General features: G+C 33.8%; 1 protein-coding gene across 1 annotated transcript in view; it reads right to left on the bottom strand.

The window, feature by feature from the left end:
• Positions 1-10601, bottom strand: part of LOC106470681 (serine/threonine-protein kinase SMG1-like) — a gene marked incomplete at its 3' end in the record, with an annotated part of 72830 nt that extends 62229 nt beyond the window's left edge. Inside the window, exons 1-2 of the mRNA XM_022399323.1 lie at positions 10128-10601; positions 4991-5130 (exon numbers count right to left, since the gene is read on the bottom strand). Of these exons, the coding sequence (XP_022255031.1) occupies positions 4991-5130; positions 10128-10527 (540 nt within the window). The remainder of the gene's footprint in view (positions 1-4990; positions 5131-10127) is intronic.
• Positions 10602-11942: the final 1341 nt, after the last annotated feature.

Below are 11942 nucleotides of genomic sequence, written 5' to 3'. Positions count from 1 at the left end.
AAATTACTTGTACCTGATGATGGCAAAACCTTGTCGAAACGTTGTACATTTGCTGTTATGTTAAACTTATATTAAAGTTTTTCTTCATTACCCATTCAAGCCGTCTCCAGCCATTACTTGAAGCTTTTATTAAGAATTTAGTGTCTTTGTCAAAAACCCTCGCACCATTACCAATTTTGAGCATTGAAATGAATGTGTACTTGTATTTTGTACTATTGGCAAAGCTACCAAGGCTATCTGTTGCCATCCCTAGTTTTGAATTACTGACCAGATGGAAGGCAGCCAGTAATCCACATTAAGATACTGACTGTCACCCTTATAATGCATCTACAGCTTCAAGTATGGAGAATAATTTATGGTATTACACAGATTCAAAATCTAGAGTTTTAACACAGGGTTAACCTGTGGCCATAATGTTTACTTCATCTGATGTATCCTTATAAAGATATGTAATATATACAAATTTCATAGATGTAAATACAAAAGACCACAACAGTACTGATTAGCATTTGTGATCAGAATTTTGTAATTATTCAGATGAAAAACTGCAACTTCAGAGAATTATACACTAAGTTCGAAAAAAAATGAAACAGAATTAAATTATTTCGTATTAGTTATCTACATACATTCTCCATAATGATATAAAAGACATTTTGAAATTAGTTATACATATACTACAAGAACAATTACAATAATAAAAGAATTAGGGAATTGGAGTTATAGCAGGTTTGGTTGTGTTGGACATAACTGAACTACTAAAATAAAATTACTTTGTATTTCTTATCCACAAAAAGCTGCCAACAGTGTTTCATCACATTGCTACAAATTATACTTTATTTGTTGCTAGGGGTGCCAACTTTCTAAAAACCTGACAGTTTTTTTTATCACATTAAAAAAGGTTTTTCAACAGAAGTAAATGAAAATTGTTTCATTAAAGAAGTGCAGCCTACTTTTCTTTAAACTTGTCCAATGTGAAGGTGAGTATCTATAGGAAATACAAAATATCAGACAACAGGATATGTAGTGAGGTTGAGGCTCATTCAGATCACATTGTGTGTGCTCACTTCCTCTACCATCAGACCTGACAGGTCAAAACCAGCTGTGGGAGAAGGGTACTTCTGATAAGTATTCATGCTCAACTCCTCTACCATCAGTCTCTACAGGCCCCTTGCCAGCTGCAGTAGTAGGGTCTGTTTATGATGTAGTAGAGACAAGCAAGTGTTCACCTTGACTCTGATGAATAGACACTGTCTGCAGGAGGAGAACTTGTGAGATACAGGTATGGAAAGGACTGGTAAAGTGAATTGTATCATTGGTCCATATGAAGTTAGTGATGTAATGTATCACAGATATATATGTAGGGTGACCCTCACTACACTCTTGATGTAACCACAGCCCTACTTCTCACTGTAATAGAACCCCTTGTTCTAGCACAAGCAGTTACATTCTAATTGGTGAGGATTCTCCTTGATCCACCACCACAGCAGTTAGGAACTGGTACGCTGCAAGGGGATCCGGGGAATGTGCCTGGATTGGCAACAGTCCTCAGTCCAGAAAGGTCTTTACTGGAGACAGCACAATGGGAGACCCCCCCCCCCAAATCCTGTTTTTCAAAACCAGTAGCATGAGCCAGAAAAGTAGAGAGAAACACTGCTGTAGGGCTTTTTTTCAATTATAGTTCATGGAATAAGTACAGTCTGGATTGGAAAAGAGATGAAATATAGATATATATACCATGAGAAAATCTCAAATGGTCTTGTGGAACGCCCCATCTCACAGTGAGGTATGAGCTCATTCCGTTATCCTGGCTTGATGCAGATATTTGTAATTATACCCTGGGAGGCAACACTAGCCCCTTAGTGAGATCCTAATAAATGAAATATTGGTCCTGAAATGGAAGTGGTGCACATTCTACTCAAAGATGGTGAGATGATGTAAGAATAACAACCTGCAAAAGCTAAAAACAGTCAGGAGGTAAAACAGCCTGAAGGTATAAAGATGTAAATGAATGTGTGAAGAGAGTCCACACACCTGCCTGGATAAGCTCATCCAGCGACCAATAAAAAAAAAGAGGGGGAGAGAGAGAATGAAAAGTGTGACATATAGAATGCGACCAACAATGAACATGTCAATGAAGGAGTCAATTGATCCATTCTGGAAAAGGAGGAGGAACAAGGTTCATGGAAAATAGAGGATCCAGGATATGGACAGAAGACAGGGATTCTTAAAGTAAGAGGTCTGTGAAAAGGCACATAGAACTGTCCAACGGGACACAGGAGCCAAGCGAGGTCCAAGCAGCCCATTAGTATATAGAAGGAAAAGGGAGATAGGAGAGAAGTATAATTTACTCCCAGCAGGCGAAGTCCAAAGAAGAAAGAATCAATCCCCAGAGAGGAAAGAAGAAGAGCTGTGGAAGAAGGTGTGTGAATCATCTGAAGTACAGACATCAGAGCAATGGTAAATGCAGGAAATATGGAGAAGGGAATGAGTCAAGAGAAAAAGATTGTAAAAAAGTAAGAAAGGAAATATCTCAAATATGGCATGTACAAGATCACCCAAAACCCCAACAAGATATCAGTCAGGCAAGGGAGCAAGGCAAGGAAGACAGAGGAGAATGAAGGAGGAGTGGAACAGAATCAAGTGGACAGGGTAAGAAATGTGTCTTGGTACTGAGAAAGGAAAAAAAAAAACATGGGCATGACCACCCAACAACTACGAAAAGCTAAGACTAAGAATTCTGCAATGAACAGGCTGGTAAGAAAGGAAAAAAAGGTGATGCACAGAATTAATGCTTTGAAGAAATAGGTGGTGGAAGGACAAATGGCTCATAATCAATGGCAATAGACAAATACAATGGAAAGATGAGACAAAAATTACAAGAATAATGCCAAAGTAGTGGAAAGTCCAGGGAGACAGACTGGGCAAATTCCATGCATGTGAGTTGAGAGAGGATAACCCTCAGGGAAGAAGGGAAATGAGAAAGTGTGAACCGAGAAAGAAAGGCGATAATGGTGAGAAGAAGGGGAAGGTCTGATTAATCAGCACATCAAAGCCAAAGCAGTTAGAAGGACACCAACAACAGGACCCAAGAAGGATAGTAAAATGTAAATCCAAAGTCTAGAAGGATGAGACAAACAAGGGAGTAGGTACAGAAAAAGACCTGGCCTGTTTGAGAAAAAAACAACATTGAGAGCCAAAGGAAGAGGACTCTAAGAGAGTAAGCCCAGAGTAGAGAACAGTGACGGTGTCCAAAATGGATGTGTCCAACCAAGAGTAAATCCCATGGAAAATCTGAGGGTGCATGCGCTACTTCATTGACAGAATAAGGACTGGCTGATAGAAGTGGCTCACTAACAACAAGAAAGCTCCCAGTAAATAATGTAGATGGGCAGAGAAGTACATAGTTAATTCCTGAAAATTAAAATGCTCTGGATAAGGAGCTACAAGTACGGTTGAAGCCAGGAAAGGCCATGGAATAGATCGAATGAACCACTAGTAGAAGCAGGAATGAGAACATGCCTGAAAAGGAGAGAGAAGGTTGAGGACATTAATGGGGAGGGGGGCTCTAGTCCAACGTACAGTGATGAAAGATCTGCTACCAAAAAAAATGTACTTCATTCTGACAGAGAAGCAACAAAGAAGGGGGAGATCTGGTTTGAAAGGTGGTAATTAAGGTAAAAAGTAAGACAGGCATGGAAATAGTCAGTGACAATTTCTAGAGGAGAGACTCACAAAGAGGGGAAAGGACCCCCAAGATACATGTAGGACATACACGAGGGCATGCTCCAATTGGGAAAACAAAATAATAAAGAACACAGGCAAAAGAAAAGAAACATATCCAAGAATGAAATCCAGTAAGAAATGGAATGATTAAAGTTGTTTAACAATTGGTAAGGGTACTACTGAAGCCCAGTAGGTGAAGGATATTGTCTAATAGTTCATTCCTGATTCAGGAGAAAGAAATTTGACTGACATGATGCAAGTAGGAGACCCATGAAGCACGTGATAATCCACAACATGTTGAGCAATGGCTGCTATGATCCTTACAGTTAACAGGTCTCCAAAAGCCACAGTAGTAATAAGGCCTAAGTGTGAACAATATCCTACACTCAGAACAAGTATAAAATACTGTCATTTGAGTAGTCATGATAATATTGTAAAGCTTTTGAAACAAAAGTTAAAGAAAACAAAAATCAAAGTTTCTTTAATGAAGCAAATCTCTTTAAATTAAACTCATATGAAAAATTAAAAAATATTTGGTCAATACAGCTCGCTGAGGAAAAAAATGAAAATTCACAAGTGCAAATGCACAGGGGGAGTTAGTGCACATGGAGGTGTGTCACCCTCTTAGTGGTGGTGACCTTTTGCTACATGATGACATCATCATGCAGTGTCACAAATTCACGTGAAATTAGGTGGGAGTTTTCACAAAGCTAGTGACATGCAAATCTCTTTGGAAGAAGTGCTGAGGAAGATGGCTAATCTGTGTGAAGTGGTGAGTATTTGTTTCAGAATTCATAATTTCAATTATTCACCGTACATCGATAATATTTCTACAGTTTCAGAGCAGAAAAAGTAAGAAACAAAATATAAAAGCTTTACCTAAAAAGTTTTTTTAATATTTATTTAGGAGTTAAGATTTTATGCAAATAACATTTGAAAATTAAGATGAAAAGAAGTCTTTTTATTCTTAGTTCGAAAATCACCCTTCACTCCCACTAACTCAGTAAATACTTTGAACATTTACAGACAAATCATTACTAAAAATACTTGATTAAAAAATCCAATTTTTTTTATGTAGGGCAGATTTTATTAATATTTACGAAAAGTTTGCCAAATTTTGTGAAGATAAAGAAATTTATTTTTATAGTATGTATAGCTTCAGTTTGAAGGTTGGGCAAATTGACGAACTTCACACTTATAGGGTTAAATAATATTATAAAAATTTCACATTTTAAATTTTATGATAAAATTTATATCTAATTTGTACCTTAGCATTTTCACGTGCACTGAATATTTCCTTTAATTGCCTAAGGGAAGATAACTGGCGTTCTCGATCATCTTCACGTTCAAGTCGCTGCAGTATTCTTGCCAGTCTTGAGTCTTCCACCAATAGGCTTCCATCTGGACCTGAAATATTAAGTCAGGCTATATTTATCTTGTAGAAATTAAGTAACAGATACATCTAAATATATTATGTGACAATATAAAATTACAGCCACACATCTTACAAGTAAACACATTTTTCATGGCGATAAATATATTTCTAGTAATTTAATGCCAAAATGCAAGTCAAAACATGCAACAGATACAATTCACAGCATAAAGCTGTACCTATAATTGGACTACAATTTCCAAATTTAATCAATTATATGAGTATATACAGATTTATCTAGAACGCGATCATTCCATACAATGTACAAATCAAGTTTCATAAGTTTAAAAAATATATACATTTACAAATTGCAAACTGAAGTCTATAACTTGTCTACCCATAATTAAAAATGGCAAGTATTTCTCAAAGTTTTTAATCTTAATGTTCTGTTATGATAACCATAGTCTTCAATTCTTTCAAAATGTGAAGAAAATATAAAATGCTGATGTCTTTACACCCATTACATTAGTCTCTTTCTAGACCATTAAGGTTCACCAATATTCCTTGATTTTTTCTTTTTCCCAGTGGAAATACTTAGCCAAATTGCACAAAACTTAGTATGAATTTATTAAATAGTATCTAGTTTCATGTTTTAAAAAATTATTCAATTAGGTTGTTAAATATAAATATTTTGATGTGAGACACTGTTTACAAAAAAAAAGATAAAAATATTTCTTTTGTCTTAGAATAAAACAATATTTAGTGTTCCATTTCATGTATTCAATCAGTTTCAACTTCATTGATGTGTATTAATGCTTTTGCTCCTTAATTTTTCCAGTAATGAGCAGTCACCACATGTAGCTATAAATTGTAAAAAAATAGGAAAACAAATTTATAAGTGACCTCGTCTCACCTTTCAAAATGGCATTGATGTTACCTTTGTCATGTTAGGTAACAATATTTTTGAAAAGATCATTCTTGGTCGAAATAAATTTATATCTAAATAAATATAGTTTATTTTCAATAAATAATGAAATATTTTACTTTTGTACATTGTTTAAATACGATAAAAAATTAACATATTCAACAACTAAAGATTTAAGTCATAGGAATATTTTGCAATAGCCTATTGTATCTGATAGACCAAAGAAAAACATTTCTATAGATTTGAAAAATATAATTCAACATAACATTTTCATGAACTAAAAGAAAATATAAAACTATGAAAAAATTCACTGATTTGTGGTTTGTTGCTAAGACTTCCAAACCTCCCATCAGATTCCTTTGTTCTTTTTTAGAGTAACTGTAAGTAATCATTTTCCTACAAAATCATAAATTACTGCTCACACCACTTTACAGAAATGCACAAATCATGGATATTATAAATTATTATAGAAGAGCATGCATTGTACTCTATGTTGACATACCTAATTATAATGTGCTCTATCTAATCATATTTAAATGGTGTCTTTAGCTATTTTTAAAGGTATGCTTCTTTAGCAATTTTTAAACTACATTCTGTGACATCATAAAAGGGTGAAAATGCAAAGGCTGCAGAAAAAACAAACAAACATGGAATGAAAAAAATCACACGAGAAATAAAACATGGATAATTATATTCTCAAGGAATGATAGCTTCTTAGCAAATATAAATGTATGTAGGCAAGTCTCTTCAGAGCTGTGCAGAAATGAAAATTCAATTTTTTTTTCATTTTTCTTTGCACATTACACTAAAATAAATGTTATAGCTGGTATCTTATAATTTTGTAAGATATTTCAAAGTTAAGAAATGTTGAAATACAGTTAGGTTTATTACTTTTACTTAAATTTTGAAAATTTACATACAGGTGTGTACTCAACAGCTGGACGATTCTCTATAGCCCAGATAGGGTTAATGTAAAATCCAAAGCAAACAGTTTTTTTTAACCACTTTAAATCTAGCAAATGTCCCACTAGAGCAATATCACTACTCTTTTTATAGAAATAAAAACATTCCTCATTTTAGTTAGTCAATTCTTCCTTCAAAATTTTGTTAAAAAGGAAGGATAATTTAAAAGAATAGGAAACAATTTTTCTTTATTATATGAAGTCTGAAGCGTGCAGCTAAAATCTTGCTTACATAACAGTACAGATAGCCATCTTCCCATCCACTGAACTATTAAAAACTTGAAAACTTATTCAAATATTTATTAAGCCCTTAAACTCCTTTAAATTTACTGCTTCTACCACATTTGAAGGTAATCCATTCCAAATTCCAACCACTATGACAGAAAAGCACAACTTTCTTAGCTGAAGATGGCTCATACCACATCAAGATTTACATTTGTTTTCAAAAAATGATGCATTGATACTATCAATTCTCTTACGATCTTAAATTTCTAAAGCAAATCCCCTTTAACTCTTCTATTTTCAAGAAAAAGCAATTTCAGAGATCTTAACCTCTCCTTGTATGACAACCTTTCCATCCCAGGTATCATCCTAGTAGCCCTCCTATGAACCCTTTCCAACAATTCAATGTCCTTCCTACAGTAAGGAGCCCAAGACTGAAAACAATACTTCAAATAAGGCCTAACCAGCAACCTATACAATGAGACTGTAATCTCTTTAGACTTGTATTCAACATTTCTGCAAATACCATCTAAAATCCTATTTGCCCTACCACAAGTAAAACCACCTACTTTTCAAATGAAGATATTATGGTTGCTTTCTGTTAGACTTTCAGAAAGTCACCAAAAAAGTGCCTCATAAGAAGCTAGCTATTAAGTTTGATGCTTAAAGAATTTGTTAAAAATACAAGTAGTGGACTGAATATTAGTTGAGTGATACAAAGCAGAACAATGACAGATGGACATTTTTTGTCATTCATTAGTCTTTTACTAAGGTCCTTTGTTATTATTTATCTTCGACTTTGATGACTTTTTGGGTATTAACATTTCTTAAGTTGTTACTGATATTAAAACACTTGAAACCACTGTTTAGCTGAGAATGCCTTGCTTAACCAAAAGGTCCTTAAACCTTTTAGAGAATGGACAATGTGTAAAAGATGAGTTCTAATAAAGCAAAGAGTGAAGTTATTCACTTCGAAGACAGTTCTCTAGTGTAAGAGAAACATTACTGTTACAAAAAAAATAAAAATAAGCATCATGTTAATAAAACTCTAAAATCCTATACCCAGTATTTAGCTGTGATAATAAAAGACCTGTACAAAACACTGAAAATGCCTCAATTAAAGAAGTACATGCAGTTTGATCCCTTACTACAGAAAGTATATTAATATGTTGGAATTAATTCAAAGATGGACTATCAGGAGAATTATGAGGGACTTAATGCATGTGCAAGATTGTAATGGAACCAGATAACCTTCCAACAAGTTATTTATTTAAGTGGTGAAATGAAAATGTTTATAATACAAACCTGAATACTTCACAGTACAAGGGTAATATGTTTAAGCTTTGCAAGTCTAAATACAGGTTTATTCTTAGAAAATAATTTTTTGGTGAGTTAGAAATATGTTGAATGATCTACCTGATAAGTGGTTTATCTTGTAAGTCTGAATTCTTTGGCATGCTTTCTTGGATAGGAATATGAATCTGAACAACTATTTAAGTTTCTTTAAAAAATTAAGTATAATGTCTTTATTGTTAGTTTTTCTTTTTGGATAAGGGAGTTATATTTCCTTGTCTTTATTTTTTTTTATGTTTTTATGAAATTTCCAATAATTGGAAGTTTATAGACATGATTCCATTTAAAAAAAAAAAGGCATGCGAGAATCAGAGAAATTAGAGACTATAATTTGACATATTCCACCAGCAATGTATTGCAATTATCAAAAAACAAAAATTTAAGATAAATTTTTGGAAAGCTAGAACTCTGTTAAAAAAAATGACAGTTTTAAAATTTTTTTTTAATCTTATCAACTATTTACAATTTTTTTAATATGACTTCTGCTCTTCTGGATGAAAGCACACTGGCTGATGTTATGCATCTTAACTGTCAGAAAGTCTTTTCAAAGTTCCCAAACAAAAGACTAATTAGGAAATTGGATGCTTATCAAATAAATGAAAAAGTTAGATAGAAAACTGGCTTAGTGATAAAACAGAAATCACAAAGTAGTGATAAAACTTTTATTAAAAGGTTTTAATTTTACAAGCTAAGAGAATGAATGACCCCCTCTCTAATCACAAAGGACCTTATGATATTGATATATTAACAATCTAGATAACTTCATGAACAATAATTGCCCAAAAATTGCTGCTAAGGACAATCTGAAGCTTCTTGAAAATGTTTTTCTAATCAGAAGATTCTCAAATTTTTTTTTTTTTTCTTAACCACAACATCATTAAAGGTGACTTGATTTTGGTATTCTAAAATTGTCAAGCAAATCTTTCTATTGATTATTTGTTTAATTGGTAGAATGATAAGGTTGAAAATATGAACTACTATATTAGGAGTAATTGATGGAAGCCAAGATTTTTTGTTTATTTGTTTTGGTGGGTGCTTTCTGATGTTCTTGAAAGTGCACAAGATTTCATGAGAACAAGCTTTAAGTGATAGTACTACTAATGATTTCTATTCACATTCCCAATTCTATCATTTCTTCCATTTTGTTACAGTCCTGCTTGTCTTTCAATGATGCCCCCATTACATATTTTCGCATATATGGGAATAACCTGTTGTTTTTTCCTAATTTACAAATCAGGTAACTCACCAGTTAATTTTTCTTTCTATATTTGTTATAGCTTTCAGCTGCAGCAGGATTTATGTGCTTTATACATTATATTTGTTATACATATTAACTATTATTAAACTTTACAAGTAGCTAATAAGTACAAAGTTCTACAAACGTTGTGGAAGTTCATGTCACAAAACACAGCTACTGAACAAATTGCACGTAATTGAACGTATATTTGAAGGTTAATCACCAGTAAAGTTCACTTTACCGTTATGATTTTCACTACAGTATAACATTAACAGTTTAACAAAGCTGAAAAGAAATTGCTAGTCTACATTAATATCTTCTTCTTAGTCTTACCTCCATAAGTCTGAAATGACGTGCTATTCGATGATCCATTACTAGGAATGGGATTAGACTGAATTTTTACTGTGTCACCTGCTTGAGACGTACGGACCGGACTGCTGTCAGGGGTGCTTCTTTTTGACGGTCCACCAGAAAACTTACCCCGTTCTTGGCGACGGAAAATAAGACTGCTGCCATGAGGACGACCATCTCGGCTTCGAGAGCGAGATTTCTCTCCTATTCCTAAGCCTAAATCCTTTGGTCTGCCATGGAGAGTAGGCGGAAGTGAGCGATCCACACTACGCCTCTGGTAATTACTTTCTTCTCTTTTTATTCTCTCGTCCTCGTCTCTTCTTCCTCTTGATTTTTCACGTCGAAAATCCTTAATTTTACCGCTTGACGATTTCTGGTTCATTCCTTTCGAAATGAAAGCGAATAGTACAAAAGCAAATTAGTAACATTAAACTTCCCATTTAAGCTCACTGATGACCGCCATATTTCTATGCTTATAAAGATTTTCGTGAGGAAGGTTATCTGTTAGCGAGATTACGCTATTTCGCAGTGAGAATATGAAACGCAAACATAATATATATAAATAAGCAAAATTTATAATATCTTATTTTGACCCTTTTGGATACAGAAGATGTGATACTATATGTGGCTCAGAAAATAAATTATAATGATTATACTATCAGCATTTTATTTTTGTATTATTTACTCCTAATTATTTCAAAGATATAATCAGAAATTAGAGTTTTAAGACATGACAAGGCAAAACTACTGCCAGAAAACATTATAAAGTAACATTCCTCAGTCCCTTCAATTTATTATTTTGCAAATAAAGCATTTAGTAATCATTCATATGGTATAAAATTAAAATGGTCATTCAACCTATGTTTTATATATTGGTGCCATTTAAGGTATCCAAAGTAATGGTTAGACGGTATAGAAGACATTTGGATGTTTCACTCAGTCATAGCAGACTGCTGAAAGTTTACTAAAAGTGTTGTTAACAGAATGTAAAGCGCTTCCAAACCAATGATACAATTACTCAGACACATGACTGTCGATTTTGGCTTGTCGTAGGATACTTACTCCAAAACTGAATTATATGTTCTCAACCACAACTAGGCATCGTGTCAGTGTAGAGACAGTCAGAAACATACTTCGCAAGTCTAACTTCTATGCCAGACGCCAATTATCAAATGCATTCTGCTTGCAGCAAGGCACAAAACATGTCGCTTGTATTTGTGCCAAGAATACGAATAGTAGAGTAATGACACGCGAAAGAGTATTCTTGGAACAGGCTGCCTTTGTTCTTCGCCATAACCAAACTACATACTGAATTGAAATGTCCTGAACTGTAAATACATAAATCTACTTCACTTCTACTACATGTTCATTTTGCAGTTACAGATTAAATGACCAATCAGTTGCATTTCAGATCACATGATACACCATTAAATGCTCGATCAACATAAAAATTAACTGAAGTTTAAGGGGGAATTGACTTACATTGTTGTAACTAAAATAACAGGTGCAGGTATATACATAGAAGACTGCAATGAAAAATGAACTGCATATATGAAGTGTATTGGAATGGTAAGGTACTGTTGCGTCAGCGAGGTCACGTGACTAGTATCACGCCATCTCTTTCTAGAAATATCCTTCAAGAATGCCCTAGCATTTACTAGATATGTGTTAGTCTTGTATATATAAGACGTTCACAACGTGACGGAACAAGAGGATAATGAATAATTGAACTGCAGTCAGAGAGAATATTGTTAAGCACGTGAGAAGTTCGTTGAGAATTATAGCATTTGTCACAGA

The sequence above is a fragment of the Limulus polyphemus genome, unplaced genomic scaffold (assembly GCF_000517525.1).
Source record: "Limulus polyphemus unplaced genomic scaffold, Limulus_polyphemus-2.1.2 Scaffold4156, whole genome shotgun sequence".
Lineage (NCBI taxonomy): Eukaryota > Metazoa > Arthropoda > Merostomata > Xiphosura > Limulidae > Limulus > Limulus polyphemus.
This window is presented reverse-complemented; position numbering and strand designations above follow the sequence as displayed.